This window comes from Coturnix japonica, chromosome 1, assembly GCF_001577835.2.
Source record: "Coturnix japonica isolate 7356 chromosome 1, Coturnix japonica 2.1, whole genome shotgun sequence".
Taxonomy (NCBI): domain Eukaryota; kingdom Metazoa; phylum Chordata; class Aves; order Galliformes; family Phasianidae; genus Coturnix; species Coturnix japonica.
The window spans coordinates 154,102,278-154,129,330 of NC_029516.1; the positions used below are offsets into that span (position 1 = coordinate 154,102,278).

The following is a 27,053-nucleotide window of genomic DNA, read 5'->3' on the forward strand; positions in this document are numbered from 1 at the left end:
ACACATCCAGGGATGGCGATTCAACCACCTCCCCATGGAACCTATTCCAGTACTTAACTACCCTTTCTGTAAACTGTAAACCCGTTTCTGTAAACCTCACATCTTGTGATGTTCCCAAAAAGCAAGAAGTGGTGCTCAGCTTTCCACTGGGAGCCCTTTTGGCTGCACCTGTGCAAGAGGTGGCTGCTCCCACTGTCCATCTGTGAGTGTAAGCATGCAAGGGCCGCCGGGTGGCAGCGTTTCTTTCCCTCATGCTCCTCACTACTACTGCAGCTGCTGAGTCTCCAGCATCAGTCCCACACTTGAATACAGCAGCTTTGGGGGTTTTATAGGAGGACTCTGAGAATAAATGTAAAAAATTCTGTTTTTATTGCCTCTTTTGATTTAATTTGAGGTTATATTTATGAGTGATACCATGGTAATTAATTTATTTGAAGATGCATCAGTAGAACATGTGTTTTTAACCTTTTCACAGTGCAGGTTCAAGGGAAAACATATATTATGCTTATCTGTGCAGTTCACTACATTTCATAGAATGTTTTGGGTTGGAAGGGCTCTTTAAGATCATCCAGTTCCAGCCCCCTGTTGTATGCAGGGACACCTCCCTCTAGACCAGGCTGCTCAAAGCCCCATCCAGCCTGGCCTTGAATGCTTCCAAGGAGGAGGCATCCACAGCCTCTCTGGGCAACCTGTTCCAGTGTCTCACCACCCTCACAGTAAAGAATTTCTTCCTAATATCTAATCTAAATATACACTCTTCCAGTTTAACTATTTCCCTTGTCCTGTTGATACTTGCCCTTATTAATAGTCCCTCCCCAGCTTTCCTGTAGGCCCCCTTCAGGTACTGAAAGGCTGCCATAAGGTGCTGCCAGTGCTTTCTCTTCTCCGGTAGGAAGAGTCCCAGCTCTCAGTCTGACCTCATAAGGGAGGTGTTCCAGCCCTCTGATTATCTTCATGGCCCTCCTATAGACCCACTCCAACAGCTCCATGTCCTTCCTGTTCTGGGTGCCTTAGAATTGAATGCAGTACTCAGGTGGGGCCTCATGTGAGCAGGGTAGAGGGGCAGAGTCACCTTCCTCGACCTGCTGGTCATTATTTTCTTGATGTAACCCAAAATATGGTTGATCTGGGCTGCAAGAACACACTGCTGGTTCATGTTGAGTCTTTCATCAACCTGCACTCCAAAATCTCCTCAGGGCTGCTCTCAAGTCATTCTCTACCCAACCTGTATCTGCTTGGTTTTGCCCTAACCCAGGTGCAAGACCTTGCACATTTATTGTATAAGTACTTGAGAGGAACAATGTAAATTGCTTATAGTTGATGGGTATGAATAAACTGCAGCAACTTGTATGCACCATATACACAGTTTATTAGCACTGTTAACTGCAGGAGAAATTTATTTTAGCCTTGGAAACCAGCACCAGATAAAGCGTAGCTACAGAAAGCAGAAAAGTGTATGGCTTTGAAGATTTTATCGTACGGTCCTTATCACTCTTTAAGGTTTCATGTGAAGTCTCAACAGGAGATTCCAGTGATTCAGAAAATGTTAGTTTAACTAATAAGTCTTTAATGTGTATTCTTGTGCAGAACCAGATGGCTATTTCCTGTGGTTCTAGAGCTCATCTGGAAAAGGATTCAATAGCAAAGGTTGGTTTCCCTTTCCTCCTGTGTACGAATACTCAAAATATTTCCACTATTTCATTCTGTTATACAGATTTTACAGTTAAATAAACATCTATAAAAGAATGGGAGCTTAAAAATAAGAATTGCCATGAGTGGATGTTATGCTCCATCACGTTACAGAGGATGTGTTCTGCATTTCAGGCGCCACCAATGTTGAACTGGTTTCAATTAGTGTTCCAGCTGAAGGATGCTGGTTGAGAGCATCTTAGAAGCAGAAGTTCCTGACAATCAGTAGTTAAAGGCCATTTAGGTTTGCTGTTATTAGGAGGTAAAGTTTTAGACACAGTCTGTAGAAGGTAACATTTTGTGACCGATGAGTTAAAGCTTCTACAAGAGCAGTCTCTGTGCAAATGTACATCTTCTGCCAGTACTGGTGCTGGAGTGCAAGGCAACCGATGAGCTCATTTTTATTGATTCTCTTCCAGTGCAGGATCTTGTTGATCTACAAATCTTGAGATCTGTTCAAAATGAGTTAGGGTTAATTAGTAATAAGCTGTTTGAAGGGTATCTTAATCAGTGGGAAAGTACTGTAATTTTTCTGTATTACTCATAGTGAAAGTTTGGAGTTTTGAACACACAGATGGGTACTGTTCAGCGTGTGGCTCTTGTAGAATAAACAGTGCTGCATAGGCACGGTCTTATCTGGCATCTGGTTTTCTGATGTCTTGGCAGACAGTAGTTGACAAAGTGCAGGCATGGAGCTTGTATTGCAACAGACGTTGGTGGACTAAATTTCAGCATCATATGGATGTGTTCATCATTTTGAACATTCTCAAGAATGACCTTTTTCAATACTGATGTTTAATACTCAAAAATATTCTCATATATATGTATATATGAGAATATATACATATATATATGAATTATCAAATAGTTGCAGAAGACCAAAAGAAGTTACTTTGGTAATGTAGAAGAAGACCGTGTAGCTGCTAAACCGTAGCCTGCAAAAATGCTTCATGTTGTGTTCAAGCACAGAATGTACGTACATTTTCTTCAGTGCATTCATATTTCTTAGCACCTTTGAAGGATTTTACTTGTTGACTGGGTGCAAACTGCAGAAATACAGTTTGCAGGATGGGTGTGTTCCATCCTTGCTTTCATTTTCTCCCCGTTTTTTACTTTTGGTGTTAACTGAATGACAGTCGTGCACAAGTAGCCTTGTGTTCTCTGTCACACAGTAGCTCACCTTCACTGTAATGCTAAAGAATCCTCACCAGATCCACCATTAACCTGGGGCTAGAGGGTTTTTTTAGAGCTGTGAGTTTCCTTAAGCCAGAGACTGTTACATAATAAGCTGAACATCATCTCATTTTGCAATCAAGGTTTGAAATTATTTGCTTTTAAGGCATCTCTTATCACCCAGAGATGTTTAACAGTTAAATTGCTGTCTCCTTTTTGCATGGTATTTAGCTTGTAGTCTTAGATACAATCATCTGAAATTCAACTTAATTCACCAAATTCAGGAGTTCAAAAGCGATGGATCTGAGTTAGAGTTGTTTAGGAGCTGCCTCAAATGCAAGACTGGCAGTGATTCTGCAAACACAGAATCAGCCTCTGTATTCCATTGGCAAACATATCCATATAATATGATGTAAAGAACACAAATGTAACCAAAGGGTAAACTGGGAGAATCACAGACTGTCAGTATCATGAGTTGAAACCCAGGTTTGGGCTTCTGCTGCACCTAATATGGTACTGTCCAGAATGGAAAGCTGCCATGGATTAGGGAAAACAGCAACAAGAATGTGCAGTTTTGATGTCTCTGCATGTATCCTAATCATGAGTTTGACTGGCAGGTCTCTCCTGTTCTGCTGTAGTTTTGTCCACTAAAAGAAACCGTCTAACTTTTTCCCTTTTGTTCACAGCGCTCTTACTTTCGAACTCTTCTTATGTACGGCTTCCATTTCCTTGTGTGGTTTCTCTGTGTCAAAAAGATCAGGGATACGCAGTGTGGATTTAAACTTTTAACCAGAGAAGCTGCTTTGCGGACATTCTCAACCCTCCACGTAGAGCGCTGGTAAATTTTCTTTGTTGTTGTTGCTTTTCTTTCTTGTTTGACATGATTTTGGAGAAGGAATTTCAGCATTGTAACCACTACGAAGCACAATGTGTTCAAGACAAGGTTGGAGGGGGCCCTGGGCAGCCTGGTCTGGTACCAGACCTGGAGGTTGGTGGACCTGCCAGTGGCGGAGGGGTTGGAACTGGATGATCCTTGTGGTCCCTTCCAATCTAAGGCATTCTACAGTAATATTTAAACTAAACATCAATATATGCTCGCTCTCAGTGTTAACATAAAGTGCCTATAAAATTGGTTGTCAAATAAACCTTGCCCTGAATTTTTAAGCTGCTTGTTCAGAGTATAAATATGCACACACAAAGAACAAGATTTTCTTCCATAACATCTAGAGAGTATCTACTTGTCATCTTAGGTGACAGAAGAAGGGATAATTTCAGGATGTAATTCATTTCATCCTGATACAGGGCCAAGTAAGGCATGGTCAACAAGTGCTCATTTCCTGTCATCAACTACAAAGAAACTTCAGTCAACTTGTACAAGAGTTATCTTTACTGTAGGTGGCTGAAGTTCAGCAGAGTATGTTCCACTCAGTGTAGGAGTAGGAACAAAATGTGTCAGTGGCTTGTGCCTTAGTTGCATCTGAAGGATAAAACCATTCAATAAAAGCCATTTGGACTACTAACCCAAACTTGTATCTAGGGCAGTTCAGTTTCTGGTCCATGTAGGCAATGTCAGTGGTCTCCATAGATTAAAAGCCAAAACAATTCTTCCTGTTTGCTAAATGAATTTAAAAGTGTCTGCACAGCAAACAGCACAAGTGTTGAATTAGCATTAAGTAGCAGGAGGCTGCACTGAAGTTCTGGATGATGTCAAACGCAGAGCAGTACTTACCCATTAAATAACGCAGGTTTTGTCTGTGTATCTCAGCAGGATGATAACATACCTCGCTTAAACAGTGTTAGGAGTACAGGTGCATTTTTGGAAGCTGAACATCTCATGTTCTGGTAATAGATATGCCCATGTAAGCAACATAGCTGTCCTGCTGCCAGGTCAGAGAGAACAAAAGACTGCTAAGTAAGTTTCCACACTTATATTATTATCAGAAAGACCACAATTAAACGCTTACGGTATTTTTAATATTTCACCTGCACCTCCTATGAAATGGAGCCTTGTGTTTCCATGTTCACTTTCTGTAGACAAAAATGGAAGTGGGGAGCAATGGGACATGGCATCAGGATCTTCCTATATGTGATCCTCTGTCTGTTTTTGGCAGTTTAAAATATTATTTTAAAGAGAGGGAAATGACTCAATTTCAGCTATAGAAGAAATGAAGAAACAGTTGCTCAGACCTCCAGATTTTTTCTGGTTTTATCGTTCTTCTCCTCCAGCTGACGCTGAGTTGAAAATCATATCTTTAATGTTAAAAAACCGAGAAAACTAAGGCACAGTTATCTTCTTGCTATGCCAAGTTTGATTTATGGGTGCTTATTGTTACGAAATCTTAAAAGGAAACTGAAATATACAGAGAAAGATAATGTTTTTATCTTTAGGGTGATGAGAATCATACAACAATTTTTCAAGAGAGACTGAGATACTTCCCAGAATATTTTATTATGCTGAAGTTTAGAAAGCATTTCTAAAATTAATAGATACTGGATATTGTTTATGTTTTTGATACTAAAAAGTCATACTCAAATCCTAAGCAAGCTTTTCTTTTCCCGTTAATGTTCTTATTTACTTTCTGGTGTAACTGTTCCTCCGCAAGCTGGCTGTATATACACCAACAAAACCCAAACATTCTTGAAATTTACTTTCTACACAGCAAAGTTTTGACGTTAGTTTGAAATAAGAGCAACTTTTTGAGCAGAGAGCATATGCTTCGTGTTTCAGGTTCTGAATCTGATTCCAGCACTAATCTGTTCTACAGAAAAACACGGAGCACGTTTTTTAAATTAAGACTTAAAAGAAAATTAAAGAAGAGGTATTTTAAAAACATGACGAGGATGGTTGGAATTACTCACTTTCAGACCCCAAAAGAAGCTCCATTTCTGCGTCCAGTCTTGGCCTGGAGAAGTGTAATTTTGATGTTAAATTGTAATGAACGGGAAGAAAGCAGGAAAATTAGATTGCCTAAACTGACAGAATTCCCCTATGCAAAATATGATCATTGATTTTTTTTTTTAATTCTGACTACAGAAAAATCATCACAGTTTTTCCAGATTGAATCATAGAATTACCCAGGCTGGAAAAGATCTTGAAGATCATCAAGTCCAACCGCAGCCTAACCAGTATCCTAAGTCTAAAAACCCTACACTAAATCATATCACAAGATCATTATTATTATCAAAGAAATAATGATAATTAGTAACAGAAGAACAAAATGTGGCAGCAGATACTTTTCTACCTGGACTATTGATGAAAGAAGTGGGAACTCAGAGTGTAGTTATTGCCCTGGCTTGATTGACAGTTTGCAAAGCAGCAATTTGTAATGATATTAAGCAACTTAGCAGATTGTTGGTTAGATAGACTGGCAAGCTTAAAGTTTTATAGAGTAAAACTGATGGAACAAATTGTATTATGTTAGTCTATAAAAGCTGCCTTTTGCACTGGACAGGCCTTTTTTTCACATCTAAAACTCACACGTTTGGCATAAGAGACATCCTATGATTGTTTCTTCTTTCACTAAGCTGTAAATGTGAGTCTTTAGAAATTAAAGGAAAATAAGTAAATATTGCTTATAAAAGCATACAAATATTTATTACATGGATATTTTTCCACTGCTTTGGCACCATAGGCCAACACAAGCAGTGGAATGAATTGTTTTTTCCTGTTTTTGTGCAGGACGAGTAGAATTGTTTATGAACTTCTAATCGCAGAATCATAGAATGGCCTGGGTTGAAAAGGACTACAATGATCATCCAGTTTCAACCCCCTGCTATGCGCAGGGTCACCAACCACCAGACCAGGCTGCCCAGAGCCACATCCAGCCTGGCCTTGAATGGCTCCAGGGATGGGGCATCCACAACCTCCTTGGGCAGCCTGTTCCAGTGCGTCACCACCCTCTGTGTGAAAAACTTCCTCCTAATATCCAACCTAAATTTCCCCTGTCTCAGTTTAAGACCATTCCCCCCCGTCCTATCACTATCCGCCCTCGTAAGCAGGCATTCCCCTTCCTGTTTATTTGCTTCCTTCAAGTATTGGAAGGCCACCATAAGGTCTCCCCAGAGCCATCTCCAGAATCAACACAGAAATATTTTGCTGTTGAAACTATCTCTGTTTTGTCTTGTAGAATTAAAATATCCTGCTCCTGGCAGGTGCACGGGTGCTTTCAAAAGCCTGGTTACAGCTGGAGCTTGACACAGTGTTTCATTTTTTGGCCACTGAAAGTTATGTCTCTTGAACAACATATTATCAAAGAAAAGTTATGAATTCCAATCATAATGGTGTAACAGAAGGCCAAATGTTGTTGGATATTTGATACATTTAGTATTAGATGAGCAAAGAAGGGCCCAACAGCAGTTTCAAAACAACTATTAAATTCTCAGGGTACGTCAGTTGCTCCAAAAGTAAGTGTGGTCATTGGTGAGAATGATCGGTTTCTACTGCTATACCACCAACATTCACCTCTGAAGTTGTGGGACAGCGTAATAAAATGGGAGGCATTACTTTCGGAGCTGCTCTCATAGGTACTTTACAAACCGAAACAAGTTCAATTTAAAAGGGGTTTGATTTCAGTTGAACACACTGAGTTTTAGCCAGCATAGCTATAACTTGTAACTTAGACAAAAGCATTTAGCGTAATAAAAAAGTAAATAAAAAGTAATTTAGCATAAATAGAGCCATGTGGAAAAGTTTTCCAATATTTTATACTTTTTGTTTGTATTAATTAACACATAATGAAGCCACTACTAGAAATAGATGGGCAAACTTCACACCATATAGTTCTGGATGTCTGACTTGAGGTGCTTAAATTAGAGGCTGAAGTTTCTGCATGATCAAGGCAGTGTTAAGCTTTTCTAGGAACTCATTCAAGCTAGAGCCACGCTCAGGTACTCCAAGCTGTGTTCCTTTGCCCAGAGGTTCATACTTCCACTCTCTGCAGCAGGATCCTCTGATGTACATGGTGTGAATAATACCCTGCAATTCCTAGCAGGGCTTCTGTCACACAGTAACTGGTTGCAAATGGCTGACGTGCTGCTTCATGTCAAAACACGTGTATTGCATTCACTCATCCACTGACACTGCTTTGATCTCTTAGAGTTGGCTCCAGCTAAAATAACCACACTTATGTCTTATAACTTTGTACCACCTGGATTTGATGCTCTGCAGCGTGAGGGTCATATTATCATGTATGGAATGCACTGCAAGCTACGTTCCCTGATTAATTGTTGTAGCATACATCTGAAGTGCACAAAAGGTTATGGGGAGCAGAGGATGAACTGTGCCCAAGCCGTGCACTACAGAAGTTGTTCTCCTTCCAGCCTTGAACAGCATTTTGTATATTTCAGGCTATGTTCACTGTGACGCTAATGGCAACCACATGTAACAACGTTAGTGTTCAACCTGATTAATTCCTGTCCTTTTAGTCTTTTACTTTGAGCGCAGTAGTTCTCCAAACTATTTAATGTTGCTGTGCTCTGATGTATATTGCTGACATTCGGGTAATTGGTTGTCCATAGGAATTGTTGCAAATCACCATTAGTTTGCTGGGCTAATACTTTATGGAGTAATATTTTTGGAGCAGTTCATACAGTATAATTCATCAGACAATTATTCTGTCTCTTAAGTTTTTTAGCCAGTTAAGTAGTAAATATTGCAAAATTCGATTTACTGTTTATACACATGACTCATAAACATTCATAGAGGTGAATACGTGGGGTTTTTTGGCTTACAAATGTAAAATGTCAGCAAAATGTCAAATAACATGATTTCAATTAGAGACCCATGGCGTAATTAAAAAAATCATATTCAGCCCTAATTAAAAATAAACAAAAAAACTAAAAGAACCCAGCAAAGCGGCAGGGCTGCTTGGCTCAGATTAAGTTGACAGGGGGAAAAGAAAACAATCTACATCTATAAAACATCTATGTTACATAGAACATGAAACTATTCCTCTGTTTTCATGGCAATTAAAAGGCCTGCGTTCTAATCCAGATTTACGGACCGGTTCTAAATTCTCTAAACAAAATAACTGTAGTCTCACAGAATCACAGAATCATAAGGGTTGGAAGGGACCTCTAGAGATCATCGAGTCCAACCCCCCTGCCAAAGCAGGTTCCCTACACCACATCACACAGGTAGGCGTCCAGGCGGGTCTTGAATATCTCCAGAGAAGGAGACTCCACCACCTCCCTGGGCAGCCTGTTCCAGTGCTCAAGTGCTCATCAGTCTCAGTTGATAACTTCTGTTTGTGCCACCTCTGCATGTTTTGCTGCTGTGCTCAGTGGTGTCAGTAGTTCTGTCACACACACGCACGGTGCAAGTCCAGGTTGATGTATGTTTGAGAACAACCTCACCTTCAGGCCAGTGTGCTGCAGTCTGGGCTTCAGTGCACGTCGATACACGTATGTGTCACACCTGAGAGCATATTTAAAAGTGACTCCTATTGCTGCATTCATTCATAGTACAAGGAAGAGATGCCTGAATGTGGCTGGCCACCGCCTTCAGAATGCCTTTTTGCTTGCTTGCATCTTTTTGTCCCACAGGTGTAGTGTCAAATGGGGTTATTAACACCTTGAATTCAAACAACACTAGAAGCACAATGGAATAATGCTATTTTATTAGATTTCTGCACACATTTTCTCCAGTGGCAGCAGATTTTTTTCCATTTCAAAATGTTGCTTTGGAATTAACTGTGTTGGTGTCAATAGCAGCTACCAGTAGATACAGCATGAGATACGCCTTCAAGAAACAGAGTGCAACCAACTGTTGTTATCTGTATGTTGGCTGTTTTCTTAGTCATTCAGTCAGGAAATTTATTTTCCTTTCATGTGCACTGGATCTGTAGAGAATTGGTATCAACTTTGAAACTGAATGCCAGCCTCTTAAATTAACAGTGCCACCATTTTTCTCCTGGAAATAAATATCACTGAATTTTACTATTTGCTGTTCTGCTGCAGGGCATTTGATGTGGAACTCCTTTATATAGCCCAGCACTTGAGAATACCTATAGCAGAAGTCGCTGTCAACTGGACTGAAATTGAAGGTAAGGAAGCGCTTTCTTTTTTCTCAAGATTCCTTAAGTATCAATCCAGACTAAAATAGCTGAGGATTTTCTCAAAGTGTATCATATTTTACCCAATTTTGATAGCACACAGCCCTCTTTCCATACAAATTCAGAATTCTTGCAAGATTCTGTCATAGCAGGGTAATAGAGGAACAGGAGGAGCAGGTGAATGGATAGCAAGGGAGAGAAACTCTTACTGGAGACAAAGTAGGTAGTTATACTGCTAGGGCTACCAAAGTAGTGGTGGCAAGCAGAGAACATCCTAAGCCGACTTCACGTTAAAAGAGAATGTTTTCTTTTAGGGCAGTTCCAGATGTATTGCATCTACTATAAATGTTACTATAAATGATGGAACAGGAGTTACGGTGTTCAGTCCGTACATTGCCTGGACATTGGCATGTTCAAATTGCTGTTAGAGAGCAGCAGATGATCATCTTCTACAAAGTCACTCAGAAATCCTTTACTTAGGTGTTGGTGTTCAGGTTCCTACTTACTTGAACAAAGCCCTACCGCAGGGCAGTCTGTGTATCATGTGGCATACACTGAATTATTGTGCTGCTTCCAAACTATATCTCCCTGCTTACGGTATAATGTAATGACTGTAAGGCAATACATTTTTAATACATATTTTTACAGCATTTGTAATATTTCTTAATTAAAATTAAAGTCGGTGTTGTAGGGCTGAGTGTGCTGAGAACACAGAGGATCACAAATAGTAAAAGTATGCTTTGCCATTCCTCGTTTTTTTCTAACAGTGTCCTTCTGATTTTCTTCTTCATTAATCACAGGTTCTAAGTTAGTTCCCTTTTGGAGCTGGCTGCAGATGGGGAGGGATCTTCTTTTTATACGACTGCGATATATGACTGGTGCCTGGCAGCTTGAAACAAGAAAATGTAATTAGGTTATTTACATCTTCCAAATGTATTATTATACTTAATGGAACATGAGAACAGTTTCAATCAAGTGAAATGGTGTTGAAAGCTGAGGTAATTCTTTACTGCTCCTGCTGTATGTTTCATTTTTGCAGCATGTATGTGTTTTGTAAGAGTCTCAATGAGGAATTGGTACAATGTCCTGTAAAGAGAAAGCATTTCCAAAGATTTTCTTGTCTGGTTGTTGGGTCTTCCTTTTACTAAACAGTTGTGTTACCGTATCATGTAAACTCACATAAAGGCATCTTTGTATCATCGTACATTCAGAATTTCTTCTGGTAATGTTTATACAAATAAAGAGAGTCACTCTTTTCTACAAGGTGCAATACTGGGCTGTGAATGACCACAACCACTTTTCTCCATAGCATCAGGAAAGGTATGGCCATATTACAACTGGAAGGATCAATCTTGATTCGCACTAATGTGTATTTAGATTCAGTGTTATGGGAAACATCCATGGGTTTTACTAATTTATAAAAGCAATGTTCATAAGGCTGTTCTAAGAACTTTCAGTTGTCTCTTGACACTCGGAGCACTGGAACAGGCTGCCCAGGGAGGTGGTGGAGTCTCCTTCTCTGGAGATATTCAAGACCCGCCTGGATGCTGACCTGTGTGACCTGGTGTAGGGAGCCTGCTTTGGCAGGGGATTGGACTCAATGATCTCTAGAGGTCCCTTCCAACCCCTACAATTCTGTGATTCTGTGACATTCCAAATGTTCTAAACTGCTGTCTGAAACTAAAACAGGTTTTCTGAAGTCAAACAGCAGATCACTTCCAAAACTGCAGAAGTTCCAAGAGAAAGCAACATTTCATTTTAAAATGTCATCATTTATAAATGTTGTTCGTACATACTAATTAACACTGCATGTTCAAGGCTAGGAGTCCTTGGCACCTCTGAATCCGTAGCGAAAAGGGTACAGAAAACTAATGTGGAAATGAGACCATTTGGGGACCATTAGCCATGCCAGTATGAAGTCCTCACTCTTTGAATGCAATCAGAGGGGAAGGAGCTTGAGTCCTTCTTATAGTGCCATACCTTGTTACAGCACACAGCTGTAGTGCTGTCAGAACAGTTGTGGGCTGCCAACAAACGAAGCCAAATACAAATATGAACAGATTTGAAGGATGAAGGGTAAACGGTTTGTACTTTCACATACTCTTCAACTGATTATTTTTCTTACTCTTTCCGCAGTGCTGTACTGCAATACCGAGTTCTGCTTCTGTAAGAGTTACCTCAGTTTTCTGTACAATAAACTGCTGGAATAAATTCTTGAAAACATCTTTGATTTCACAGATTTTAATCAGCTGATTTCATACATATCTCTCATTTCTACACAACCAACCACGTGACTGAATGCTGACACCACCTGAGATACCAGCTTCCCAGTTTTGGTGAGAGAGATCACCCTGATCAAACCTGGGTCACTGTAACTCTGGCTGTGATTAATGAAGTCAGCCCTCAAATGCAGATTCCTCAGTAAATTTGAGCCCTGGAGAAAGGTCAGTACATATCGAAATGGTCCAGAACCTGTTCTGTGTCTCTGAGGTCTGTAGACATGGCACAGGTCACAGCCATGTGTCTGTGTCCTCCTCAGCTGCCTTTCAGAGCAGGTTTGCCATATTCACGTGCTGTGTTGGAGGTCGTCCTGAGCCTGCACTCACTGCCAAAAGTGGGCCTGAAAAATGTTTTAAGAGCGTGTGACAGCTGAGGGACTCCTGGCACAACTTAGGTTACTTGTATAGGTGTGGCCTGACACATTCCTTTGCAGAGAGGATAAAGTTGAACTAGGATGAAGTAGAAGAGTAAACTGGGACAAAAAGAGCATGGGGAGAAGCTGACAAGGAGGCTGATCTGGGGCTGAGGCTGGAGGGCAGTGAGTGAAATGGGAGACCAGGCAATGAGACTGCATGAGGAATGGGATGGAACAGCACTGGACCTAGCAAGAAAATACAAGAGCAAGGGAATGGCTAAGAAGACAGATCAATTAGGAATGGAAAAAGAAATGTTGCTAATGAGAGAAGGGGAAGCTGAAGGGGCTCACTAAGCCAAGTCCTCAACAAGAATAAGGTTAGGACAGAAATGGCATGGTTTAAAGCAAGTTGGGACTGTGGATACAGCAATATTCAGAGTCTGGGCTGTAACCCAGGATCCCTTTCTAAGTGTTTCTTGGTTGTTATTTAACCTTCACAAAATCCTTTGGCAAATCATATCTCATCTTTCTGTGCCAGTCCTTAACTTGCTGCCAGTATCAGTTATTCTTCCAGCCCTGGTCACTGCATTCTGCTCCAATTCTGAACAGCATTAAGGAGCAATGGAATCTTTAACAAAGATGCAGGAGAGTTTACAAACCAAGCTTCAGTAAAAGATGACTTTCCGAATTAGAAATCCAGGTATGAAGAACACAGGAAACAAAAGTAGCTTTTCTGACATTTTCCCACATTGTGTATATGTGCCTTGAGAGGAAATGTTTGCTTGAATAAGGACAGCTTTTCCTATAGTCATATTTTTAGCACTTTGGACTGATTTGAGAGTTAATAAGTTGTATGGTGAAGGTGTCTTGATTGATTGACTTGTTTATAAATTGGAAGCTTGGATCGCATGTTCATGAGATGAGGATAACAGTGGGGCAGTGCACTCTCCTTCATCAGCTTAAGGTTACAGCAAGACAGGACGATGGTGGTTCTTCCCTCTTGGTGAAATGGTCAACACATTCAAAGGGATGTTTAAGAGAATCTGAGCCCACGTGTTAAGCAATAGTGAAAGGATACCCAAACCATTCTGAAAGTCACTTCAAGAGGGTATATGGACAGCTCAGTGGTGCAGATGTGGCAATATCTCTGTCTTTCAGCAGATCAGACTTGAGAAAAATGAGTTCCAAGTTTGCTACAGCATGTTCTGGGGTTGAAGCACTTATCAACTGCTTTTCTAATAGTACTTTGGATTGTTCTCAGGTCCCGAAAAATTTCCTGCCCTTGTTGAAGCAAGTGCTTCAGGCTTTCTTTTCTGCCTCTCCGTTGTTGAAGCAGAAGCAACAAAGGATACTGACTTTAGCCGAGAAGAATGGTTAGCTCTGCTGCAGAACTGGAGTGAACAGAGAGAGCTACAGGTAGTAATGTCTTGAGGCTACTTCAAACAGATTAGTCAGTGACAATACTTAATGTTTCACAATGTTAGTATCCATTAGCAGCCCTGTAGTGCTACAGGGCTGTCATACTTAGTGCTCAGAAGTCTCCCGGGTAGCATCTTCAACTTCTTATATTTGCAGATTAGGAAAGATGCATAGGCTCACAGGTGAGCAGGGCTCCACCAGGCACGGTCTCTAACAGAAGGTTAAACTCATGCTTGGCTTGAGGCTTTTACTTGGTGACCAGCATTCCTCTAACTGTATGTTGGGCAGACATACATAAACATCACAGTCTTGAGGCAAAGATGTTCTTATTTTATAGAACCCAACAAGGAGCTCTTTGCAGAGCAAAGATTCTGAACACTGACAAATTCCAGGCTTGGGTCAGAAGTCACCTGTGCCTTGTGACCCACATCAATACATAACAATGTATTAATAACTTAATCCATGTATTTGCTGAACGAAGAGAAAAAGAAGCACAATGGCAAGTAGGCGCTGAAAAGTATTAAGCAAGTATAAAGGATAAGAAGACAGTCATATCCCAATGGTCTCCAAGCTTTTGCCTTAAAAGGAGGAGCTTGTCTTGTGAAACCCATACATTTTTAGATACTTAGTGATGACTCAGTTTAGTGTACTTCCAATATCTGTGTGCAGCAATCATCTGAGCCAATGGGAAGTTTGGAATCATGTATCTTGATCTTCCCATGAAGATCACATCAGATGACAGCTTTTGGACAGGATCCAATACATGACTTCAGAAGTTAACCAGCAGGTTCCTGGGTGCCTGACCTTGTGGTTATTGGAATCCAGAATCCTGAACGAGGCACCTTTTACCCATGTGAAGTACTACTTGTCCCAGACCAGCCCGTTGGCTTTAGTCAGCGCTGTCTGACATCAGCCCCTTCAGCAGGCGGGGAGGTCTGTCTGCTCAGTGCACAGACCAGAATAGAAGCCTTTCAGAAAAACAGGTCTGAGCTTTCCCTCAACAGAGACAGGAGCCTGCTTACAATTCAAATCAGTACCTAAGAAATGGGAGAACAAGTGCAAACTCCCACACTGGAGGGAGATCAAACCCATCTGTCCCATGAGATGTTCTCTAAATACCACATTTATCATAGCACTTAGCTGAGGGTGAGGAAGACTTCGATGCCAGCCCTTCTCTTCAGGATATTTACTCTTTTACATCAAAATCAAGGACAGATTTCTTCAAAGTACTACTCTCCTTTGTGTTCTTTCCAGCATAGCATAGTTGGAATCGTTGCACAGCTATCCCAGAAGCGGCAGAAGTTGTTCCTAAGTACCATTTCAGAAGCAGCTGTGCTGGTTTAATTGCACACAACCATAACAAGGAGCGTTCCCTCTACACCTGTTCTGGGGCTGCTTGGAGTCTCTCCACATCCAGTCCCACTTAGTAGAATGGCAGGATGCCATCTTCCATTTTTGCGTTTCTTCTGAGATAATTTTCTATCATTTTGGTGATTTTAATGACCGAGTGCTCAGCAAGCAGGCATTAAAAAGCGGCAAAAGGAGAACTTCACCTTTTGACAGTCACAAACTCACTACAAGCTCATAGAATGATTTGTCATCTATGGACTAAGCCATTTTCCTAAAGTAGAAAATGCAAATGTAAATTTCTTCTTTCCTCTTTCAAGCCGAGATGAAAGCTGAAGGTACAGACCTCCAGCAGGGAAGTCCTGGCGCTGTCTCTTCATGTATTCCAAAGCCACCTTTTCCACAAAACAGAATGCAAGGCTCGAGTAGGTGAAACACTGATTGACTTGAGTTTGACGTAGTCCTACTTAACCCCAGAGATTCTATAGGGAGCTGAATTGTAAGTAGATTGCTTCCCTGATCACAAAGCCTCTTGTCCAAACAAGGACTATGCCTCGCTTTTCTTCATTCCTCTCTGCACAGGAGGTTTAGGTTAGATGTTAGGAGGAAGTTTTTCACTCAGACGGTGGTGACGCACTGGAACATGTTGCCCAAGGAGGTTTTGGATGCCCCATCCCTGGAAGCATTCAAGGCCAGGCTGGATGTGGCTCTGGGCAGCCTGGTCTGGTGGCTGGCGGCCCTGCGCATAGCAGGGGGGTTGGAACTGCATGATCTTTGAGATCCTTTTCAACCCAGGCCATTCTATGATTCTGTATAGACTTGCAGAGGTACAAACAATGTGTTTGTGTCTCAGTGGAATGTTAATCTTTACTGTTTCCTCCTGTCCTCGCTCTTGCTGGGGCGACACATGCAGAAAAAACACTTTCAGATTACACATGGTCTCCAGCATGATCCATCCACCCAAAGAAACTTCAGAAGAAACCAATGTCCCAAACATCAAAAGGAAATTAACATCTACATAGTAATTCTGTAGCATTTCTATCAGCAGTGATCCTTTCATTCTTTGTGCCTTCAAAAATGTGATTTCGATCTTTAAAACATGATCTGGAATGGACGAAACCAATCTGAGTGGTGCAGTTGATACAACAAAATGAAAGGGATGCTATCCAGAGGGACCTTGCATCAGAACAGGGGCAGCCAACGGGGAGAGGGAAGAGATCGTCCCTCTCTACTCTGCCCTCATGAACACCCATCTGGAGAACTGCATCCAGGTCTGGGGCCCACAACACAGGAAAGATGTTGAGCTTTTGGAGAGGACCCAGAGGAGAGCTATGAAGATGCACAGAGGGCTGGAGCACCTCTGCAAGCTAAGGGATCTGGGCTTGTTCAGTCTGAAGAAGACAAGGCTGCGAGGAGACCTCATTATGGCCTTCCAATACTTAAAGGCAGATTATGATGACCTCTAAAGGTCCCACCTAACTCAAAGTATTCCATGAGTCTATGATTATAAACAGGAGGGAAATTAGCCTTTTACTTGGGTAGATAGTGATAGGACAAGGGGAATAGTTTTAGCTAAAGGAGAGAAGATTTAGATTAGATATTGGGGGAAGTTTTTCACTGTGAAGATGGTGAGAAGCTGAAACAGTCTGTCCATAAATGTTGCAGACGCCCCACTCCTGGAGGTGTTCAAGGCCAAGCTGGATGGAGCCCTGGGCAGCCTGAACAACTTCTTGGTACAGCAGTTGGCAATCCTGCCTGTGGCAGGGAGGTTGGAACTTGATGATCCTTGAGGTCCTTCCCAACCCAAGCCATTCTATGATTCTATAATTAACTAGTTTTGGTAACTCTCCAGCATTATCACAAAGCCGGGTAACTCTGAAATGAATAGTAACACAACTGTAAGCAGTTTTCAGCCATATAAAGTAAATCAGAAATCTCTACTGTGGATCATTAACAGCCAAGTGCCGAAGACAGCTCCAGCTCATCCAGCTCATCCTGTATCAATAGCAGTGTATCATTTACAACTTTCACAGCTCCTGTGCAGACCAATAACAGAGGAGTCCGGGTAAGTGTTTCATCACAGAGAATGAAGTTGTATTCATATGTATAAACATACATAGCAAAAACTCCAAGGCACTGCATAGTCCCAGCCAATATATAACTTGAACTCCTCCACTACAGTTCAAGACTCTGGAGACCCATCCACAATTGTTTATGTATCTATTGTCCAAGCGTTCTTTTAGGTTCATAGTCATCATGCTGACTGCGAACTAAAAATAATCTCAATGAAGAGACAGGCAAAGATAGGAGGCTACAATGATGTTTCTGTATCTCAATGTTTATTACTTAAAATAGCATCTAACCTTATTTATGATCCGTGTACGTTTCTTAGGGATGCAGAGGCACGTCTGCTATAGCTCAAGGGGCATGAATTAAAGTAGTGTTCAAGCACTGCTCAAGACTGCACCCTGCCAACTGAACCATAAGTTATCTACCTCTTCGGGATAGGGATTCAGAGGTTAGGAATTGGAAGCTGCTGTGTCGTGCCTGTTGCATTAGCCAACAGCACATAAGGGAGTCTCGAGCACACTTGCCCATGGGGTCACCAAGACTCAGGGGAGAAGCTACAGACAAACCTTTTGTTTCTTGCTAGAAAAAGAGATGGTATTTTTATATGACTGTACTTAAATAATAGTTGTGAGATCATAGCTTGAGATGAGCGGGTTAAATATGATTTCATTTGAAAGATCTATCTGTAGAGAGAGCTAACTAGCCTCCATTTTCCTGGATAATTTTTAACATTTTCACAGATCCATCCATTTCATAAACCTGTTCAACTGCCTGAACTGCTTAAATAGGTATTTCCCTGGCCTAAAGAAAATAAAAAACCTTTTTTTCCAGTTCCTTCATGTTTGCAGAGGTCTTCGAGGTACCAGCACACTTTTGCAGGTAGCAGTCAGTCAGTTTCTAAGTTGACTGTCTGCCAGATTCTTATACTAGATACATATACACACAGCCTTAGTAAATGCACATTCATTATTGCCATGAATAAACCTTATTTCTCTAAAGCAATATGTTCTACATCTCCCATTCTGCAGAAGGAGGTGAGCTCTTGCTGGATGTAATCTACTGGTAGGAGCACTCCATAGCTGGCAAATGTAGGCCACCCATATTAGAAGAAAGAAGCAGCCAGGGCATTTCAAATCAGCAGCCTGGTCAGCACTGAAGCTCTGCAAATGCACAATGGCAGTCATTAGGAATAATTTGACGTACTTGGAGCATATGGGAGCAGCCAAGCTGCAGCAGCACAGGGGTTGCAGTAGCAGGGTGTGTTGCCAACTGCAGTGTAAGCACTCCTACAGCAGGCCCGCAGGGAATGCTTCAAACTGCCCATGAGGAAAGCTACTAATTGGGAGTGTTCCTCCTGGGACTCCTTGCAGCTGCCAGGTATTGCATCAGATCCTCCTCACTCGTACCTTTTCCAAGGACACGTTCTGCCATCACTGAACAGTACTCAGTCATCAGTTCTCTAACAGGCTGTGAGTGGTTATCTTTGTCTACATGCACTCTGCCACACTTCCCAGCACTGCCATACAAGCAGGAAATTATACAACCAACCTCCTCAAGCTCACAGCCTCTTTCCATGTGTTTGTGCAGTACTCAAGAAACAGCAGCAGACCAGACAAGCATCTTCCAGCAATGTCAGCCACAGGTGATCCTTCTTACCTGCTCAGCCTTAAGTCCCTCTCAGGTCCATGACTCCACCAGCCAGGCTCTGCTTTCCTTCTGTCTTCATGTTCTGCTATTGAGAACGCTGCCCTCCTTTGAACTATCAATAGTTTATTGTTTTAGTAGAGTGAGCTTCAAAATCTAGATTGAATCCAAGCCGTTGCTGCTGGCATGTTCTATGCAATATTCTTTAAGAATGAGGTGACATTAACTCTGGAATTCCCATCTGGTTTTTTTTGCCATGTTCTAATATTTCATCTGGGTTATTCTGAATCTGTATAAGGATCCTGCTGCAAAACAAAGAGAAACACTGAGTGTCAGCTTTTGGACTGGAGATCAGAAGAGCTGTTTGAACCACAGAATGATGAAGAGTCATTCAGTCCTGCAAACAGTTTTGGCAAATCCACTTTGCATGGTCTCTGGAAAGCAGCCTTCCACATGTGGGACAAATCTTTATCTTCCTATCTTTGTTACGCAGTAAGAGGTTTAGCTATGGAAGTCATTCAATTATGTCAAGGACAGGCTGCATCCTGTAGCCACATTGCAAGCTCAATTGCACGGACTGTCATGAGCTATCCTGCTGCATACTCTAAATCATCTGCTGTCAAACCAGGAACTAGGTTAAAACCACAAGGAATTTCTAGCTCTTTTTGGCTGACTGTGTCTGATGCCATTTGAGGTCTCAACAGCAGAACTGCTGATAACTTTTGTACCTTGTTGCCAAAAAACAAAAAACCAACACCATGCTCATGGCCATCTTCCAATCTTTAAGCCAAGTCATAAGTTTTGGAAGTGCTAATCCACTGTGTCAGCTCTTCCTTTGGTTGTTTTACAAGTCTGGCTGTATTCTGCCAGAATATATATGGTAGAAGCTTTTGAGATAATGAAAGCTGAAGAACAGATGAGGCCAGGACAGACTCTACTGCTTTTTAATCAAATTCTGGCCTCAGAAAAAAAAAAAAAAATGTTTTCTGATATTATGTCTAATTCTATTGCTCTCAATTGATTTACTCAGTAAAATGTTTCATAAGAATAGGAACAGATTAAAAATCAACAGTTTTTCAGCAGAAGTGTTGCAATGGGACTACAAAAAGCATCAGTTACTTTCGTAAAGGAGACAGTAAGTAAGCAAAAAAATATGGACCTTTTCATTTCATTTATCAAAGGAATAATTTTTTAGGAAATTGTTTACCAAAATTAATATATACACCCAAACTACATATTACAGCCATTTATCTATAGCCTTTACTATTACTTACTCTAGCCATTATTTACTGTTTTACTAGCCATTACTTACTATAACCATTTTGTTCTATTCTATTCTGTTCTCTAAGTGGTAGACAAAAAATATGCAATACTGTAACCTGTCAGACCCTACACAAATAACGCAGGATGGAGAAGTAGCCCAGCATTTTGATTATGTGTGTGATGTCTTTCACCATCCTAAGCTTAATGCTAACCAAGGAAAAGCTAGCTTCATATCCTGTACATTGCCTACTCTAGATAAGTGAAGAGGGTCACGATAAAATCCCAAACACAGGGTCACTGCTCAGTTACACCTGTTTGCATCTTTCTTACAATCAGAAAACTGAAAGGACTGGAAGGAAGAAACAGTACAAAGCGCACTCCATTCCCTGAATGCATGGATGCTGCACCTCCAGTACTGAAAGAGTTTCATATAAAGCGGTGAGAGAAGGTTGATCTTGCTGCATCATTCTCCCTGTGAAAGAATTGTTTCAGGAGTGGCTTGAACAGACCTGCATGTTTAAAGGAATCTAATTTTACATGTACTGATTTCTCTGGGTTGTAAAATAATGAAGCATTCTTTCTATTCCTGGCAACTTGTAATTTACGTAAGATTATACAGTACATCCGTCTATCCCTTATCTGGAAGATGGGCATGATAATTTATTTACACTCAAAAAAACCCATCCAACTACTAAATTTTCCATTGTGAGGGCAAAAGATTTTAATATGTTGGAATAAAAGCTCCTCACAATGAATATCAAGCATTCACAGGGGGATATGAAGTGATTTCATTGACCCTGTTTACCCTTTCAGCAGGCTGCACTAAAAATCCTGGGGGTTTAGCTCCTTTCTTCTCTATTAATATGAGCATTATGCGTGTAGCTCTGTAGGTGTACAATCAACATCAATCAATTATATTCCCCACTTTAAGGACATATTATTATGTGCTGATTATTTTGGGGAGATTACTTCTGCTACTAAGTGCAATTCTAATGCATACTAAAGTTGTACGTGACTGAGCAATGAGCAAGAGCTTTTATTTTTCCATCAAGCAAGATGTTTTGGGAAAACATTCGCAGAGTGATCATTTATCACAGATCACAGAATGACCCGGGTTGGAAGGGACCTCAAGGATCATGTAGTTGCAACCCCCCTGCCTGGCAGGGCCACCAAACATACACATTTACTAGATCAGGTTGCCCAGGGCCCCGTCCAACCTGGTCTTGAACACCTCCAAGGACGGGGCATCCACAACCTCCCTGGGCAGCCTGTTCCAGGGCCGAACCACTCTCCTAGTGAAGAACTTCCCCCTAACATCCAACCTAAATCTTCCCTCTTTTAACTTAAAACCATTTCCCCGTGTCCTGCTATTGTCAGCCCTTTCGAAGAGTTTACTCCCCTAAAGTATAAAGCTATCTCACTCAATCCGATAATCTCAGAGTTAGGAAAAGTTAGCAACCACATGGATTGGCATTCTCAGCTGTACCTAGGCAGTAATGTACCATAGAATCATAGGAAGATGTAGCCATTATTTTAATAAGCCACAAACCTGACATCAAAACATCATGTGACGACACAGCATTGTGTTTGCTAATTGCCATTAAATCAGAGTGTAGAGATCTTCACCTACGTGAAACTCACCACATTCCAGAAGAGGTACCACCAAATGCCCAAAGAGGTGCTTCATCTATGAGTATTTTGGTTTCTGTTGTGAAGCATTATACATGCACGCTGCATTTCAAATATAGACATCATTTAGCAGATTGATTGTATTAGTGTGAGGCTTCTCAAGTTTTATGGTGCCATGGATTTTTCAACAGCAGGGAACAGTCAGTCTTACAGATCTACTACATTTTTGCCAGAAAGTAAAAGGCTAATGACGTGAAATATGAATGCCTCAGTAAGGCATATGATTAATAGCTACTGAGTAATAAAATAATTGCTGACAAAATATGTCCAATGAAAAGTTTAAATCTTTTCCAATGAAAAGTTTAAATATCCTCTTGGGAAGGAGTCCTGGGTCTTGTTTCCAGAGCTGCAGATTGATTTTATTCTATGACTTGACAGTCAAGAGCTATGAAGCAGTTTCCCAGCACATGGACAAGAACCAAGAATTCCCATTCTCAGATACGTCCCTCTGGAGGCTGTGTACTCCTCCACTTAGTCTGTGTCCTCAAGAGTCTTTCACCCTTTGCTGGACAACAGCCCAATTTCAACATGCCCAGGGAGGTTGTGGATGCCCCGTCCTTGGAGGTGTTCAAGGCCAGGTTGGACGGGGCCCTGGGCAACCTGATCTAGTAAATGTGTAAGTTTGGTGGCCCTGCCAGTCAGGGGGGCTGGAACTACATGATCCTTGAGGTCCCTTCCAACCCAGGTCATTCTGTGATTCTGTGTGACCTGATGCTACACCTTCCCATATCTTTCCATAGTATTTTAGGAAGGAAGTACCACGGTTTAAAATGGTAAGCTAAGGAGGACCCAGAGCCCCTCTGCTTCATTTTGCTACAACCTTTATATTACAGCACTAACACAGCCCTCACTTCCTGCCTTCCTCCTTAGATAACGTGGTACTCACCCTCCAAAAGAGAGCTGCAAGTCCTTTGTGAAGCCCTCTTGTCAAATGCCTTTTACAACACACCTCTTAATGTTGATTCCTAGCAGCTGATTCCAAATGGCTTTGCTCCCCCAATATAAAAATTAAAACAGAATTTGCCATACAAAAGCATACAGAACTTCTCTACCATCAATAGAGAGGCACATCACTGTGAAACTGCCCTAGTGCTAAAAGGTGTGATCTTGATCTTGTATTTTCTCATCTCTTCCCTCATGTCACTACTGCACAACCACACATATATCAGCATGTTATCCAGCTGAACACTAATGCATCTGAAGAGTGCTGTGTTTTCAGCTGTTCCTGTTATCCATCAAACTCCCCACATTCAGACCCAGTTACAAATGCCTGTAGAAAAGAAGGCATAGCCAGGGAAGGTAGGACAGCCTCTGCTCATAGCAGCCCTGTTTTGATCAGCTGAAGACCATCATGGAGCTGTGCACTGACTCCATTATAGGAGCACCCTGTTGTGTTCAGTGTGAAAAGCCCAGCCACCAACCTGGGCCACAGAGTCACAGAATTGTTCAGATTGGAAAAGATCAAAATCATCAAGTCCAAACACAACCTAACCATAGTACCCAAACTCTAACAACCCTCCTCTAAATCACGTCCCCATGCACCGTATCCAAATGGTGAAACTGCTCGATCTGTGACCACATGCCTGCAGACAACAGCTTTCATCAGAAGAGTTGGGGCATCCAGGGAAAATCATGTTAGCTGCCATCAAAACTTTACCAGAAGGGGATCATATGTTCTTGTTGTAGAGATGAGCCCTGCTTTCAAACTCTTCATTAAGGCTTAATTAATTGGGAAACTGCTGTTTTGTAAGCAACAAACCATTCAGTTTAGAGAAAACCAGATTAGAAGGTTCAAGGAAAAAGCAAACAAGTTGAGCAAGGAAAGTTTTCCCACACATGATCTCATTTCTACCTCCCCTGAAGAACCACTGTGGGGCAGTTTTTATCAGTCAGTGATACACGCTGTCAGGTCTTGCCTTATCAAGACGCACAGTGCAATTCCCCAAGACATGGTGCCAGTCCATTGGAACTACCAAAATTACATTATGGAAACGTGGAGAGAGGAGTGGCATCAGCCAAGGGCTGAGTGGCAGATTCCAGCTCATGGGGTGAACGACTCCACTGGGAAAGTCCCCTGATGCTGTCAGTGAGCCAGAACACAGACCCCTAAGGTAAAGATCTGGCCTGACACCTAGACACAGGAGTATCTCTACCATGGCCTGGCCCTTGCCCTCACTTCTTTTGTGCCCCAGCATCCCTGGCCTGGTGCCATTCCAGACTAAGCCCAGCTAAATACTGGAGGGGAGGGCAGCATACAGCTCCTTTCCCAAGGCTGTTTTGACCTTTTTGTTTACATGGGTTGGCCTCTCGAATTTGACATAGGGGTAGGAGGAGCACTAAGTACCTTCCCTTCATCTTCCTTACCCACCTCTCTCTCCAGCAAAGCCCCACAAGTCCACACCTGCCCCACAACTGTCACTGAGTTCAGACCATCCAAATATGAAGTACTTCTGGCTCTGCATTGCTTTCAGTGGATCTGTAACTCTCATTTCTGGGCCCAAACTCACAGCTGATGATCTTCCCACACCAGCATCTCCAAGTCCTTATTTCCCGAGAATGAAGGCTAAGAGGCGGTGCTTTCCACCACAGAGGCTGCAAAGCAAGACAGTGAATACCTCGCACATGCTGCTGCAGAAAGCCTTCATTTTATCTCATTGCTACTCAAATACCAACAGTAGCACAACAGGCCCTTGAGCCATCCATAACAGAAATGCCAAATACAACAAAACTCACCTCCAGCTGGGATATAAATTCCCGTGCTGATTCCTTAACACTTGCAACTTAGTTTTCCTACACAGCTGGGCTGATGGTGGTGTAATAGCCCTAAATGCCCTATTGCAGGCCCGTGTCCACACAGGCCAACATGCAAACTGAATTAGCCGTGCAGCCATTAGCACAGCAAAGGGTAACAGAGCTGTGGCACTGCTGCAGTACCTACTAAACACAAGGCATTTCCCTGAGACCTTATGCTTTCACACAGAGCTGTGATTCGTTATCCACACATAGACAGAGATGCCCAGGCCACACCGCATTTACTCTCTCTGAGGAGCTTAAGAACGTTGCCTTCCCTAAACGCAAATGGAGAGTCTGAGGAAACGCAAGCCTTTGATGTGTGTGGGGGGGATGTAATGCATTTAGGCAGAATATTTTAATTACGTGAATTACAACAGGGCAGCCTGCTCTTTTTCTTTTTTTCATGCTGAGTCATTTCCACTTGGACTCTGCAAACATGGAACCGTGCACTGTGTGTTTGAGCGTTTTGAATAAACTCTAGCTTTGGCAAGCCTTAAGCAGAGAAAAAGAAATCAGTCCTATTCTTCTTTATTTCCCCCGGCTCATTAGTAGCTCCTTTGGGAAAGACTGCAGCTAGCTAACACTACCCATTGGAGATAGGCAGTGCCACAGGTCAGTATGCTGACACCATCTCACCCCGTAACCAGCAATGACTTCTGAAATGTCTCTGAGGCCCTCAGTTACCATTTGGTCTCATTTGTATACAGAATATGGAGAGGTGAGCAAGAGTAATTTCTTGTCCTTTATGAGGAAAACCTGATACCTTGTGCACAGCTGTATTTCTATACAGTTTACATACTCGCCACCAACCTTGTTTTGTTTCTTAAGTCTTTTGATTTTCTTCGTACAGCAATTGTCCTGCTGAAATCCAGCTAAATTAGGTGTTTATTCAGCATCTGTGCTTTCTAAATATTTACTCATGAAGGACTTTTAAAAACCTTTTCCCTTCAGCCCGCTCACTAGGCAGCCTAACTTAGGCAGCCTAACTTTTTCCATGTCTTTGATCCTGAAGTCCCCCCCTTATTTTTCATTATTCTTCCCTTGGCAGCTGAAGGAAAATGTAGCAATATATACCGAGCCCTTCCCCACCCTTGCAGTTAACAAAGATGCTGGTTGTAGATCAAAGAATCCATCAGAACACACTCCTTCCTATGCAATAAGCCCTCTGTCTCTGGAATACACAAGTTTATCTTCATTGTGCATTCCGATAAGATGTTATTATAGCAGTGACTTTAATTACATTTCTCATTATTGCATTAGTGTGCAGTAACATGGGGTTTCACTGCATCTAAATGTGATAGTTTGTAGAATATGGTGCCTTTAAGTCTTGTGAGGGAGGGAAGTAAATCTTCAAAAGCCACAAAACAAACAAGCAAACAAAAAAGCTTCATTTTATACACATTCAAGCTAAAGGAGTGAGAAAAGTCTATGTAATATGGACTGGGAGATGGAAGAAGATGAAAACAAATAAAAAGGCAACGTTGTACACACATCTGTATGTCTCTGTGATGCAAAAACAGTAAGATTCTAGAAAATAAGTAATATTGCACAAATTAAGGGGTAGATACCTTTTGTCCTGCCTTCATATAGTGATATATGTGGATGGATATTTTAGTGGAGCATCCTTACATGTTGATCTATTTTTCTATATAGGAAAACTATTTATTCTATAATAAGATAAGAAGTCTTACAGCTGTGAGACTAATGTGCTGTCTCAAAGTATTTTGTCTTAGGTAATGAGTGGGTTAAAAAATCTTCGCAGTTATAAAATAGTCATTATGGTTTGTGTATTTTGGATGTCTAACAAATATTAGCTGAACTGATATTCAGTGGAACAGATTTTCATATAACTCAGCTTCTCTGATAACTTGATTAAATATGAGGCCTGGTATTTGGTGCCAGGTGATTCCCAGAGGATTGAATTTATCACATGCTTAGTCTTGCAATCTTTACTTAATAAGCGCTTGATCTATAACTTATTGAAGAATGGTGATAGTTCCCATAAACAGAAGTCAACTTTAAATCAAGGTATGAATTATCAAATGCATTTCCCTTTGAGAGGCATAGACCTCAAAACAGACCTTTGCTACTGGTCCTATGGAATTAGAAATAATTTCATGATCTCCAACCGAATTGCTGTTGATGTATTTTCAAGGGGTGGATTGCAGCTCAACAGTTTTCTTCTTGGAGCCTCTAGACAAAATATTCGGTCAGTCCTCAGCTTGTTTTAAAGCAACTACGTTGTAAAATGGTTCATTGCTTGACCCCATTGCTTGAAG

General features: G+C 41.5%; 1 protein-coding gene across 1 annotated transcript; it reads left to right on the forward strand.

Moving 5' to 3' along the window:
- The first annotated feature begins 1,014 nt into the window (after positions 1-1,014).
- Positions 1,015-11,177, forward strand: ALG5 (ALG5 dolichyl-phosphate beta-glucosyltransferase). The gene is made up of 5 exons (XM_032442131.1): positions 1,015-1,033; positions 1,588-1,647; positions 3,549-3,700; positions 9,820-9,905; positions 10,715-11,177. The coding sequence occupies exons 2-5, from the start codon at positions 1,594-1,596 to the stop codon at positions 10,825-10,827; spliced, it is 405 nt and encodes a 134-aa protein (XP_032298022.1). The 5' UTR covers positions 1,015-1,033; positions 1,588-1,593; the 3' UTR covers positions 10,828-11,177.
- Positions 11,178-27,053: the final 15,876 nt, after the last annotated feature.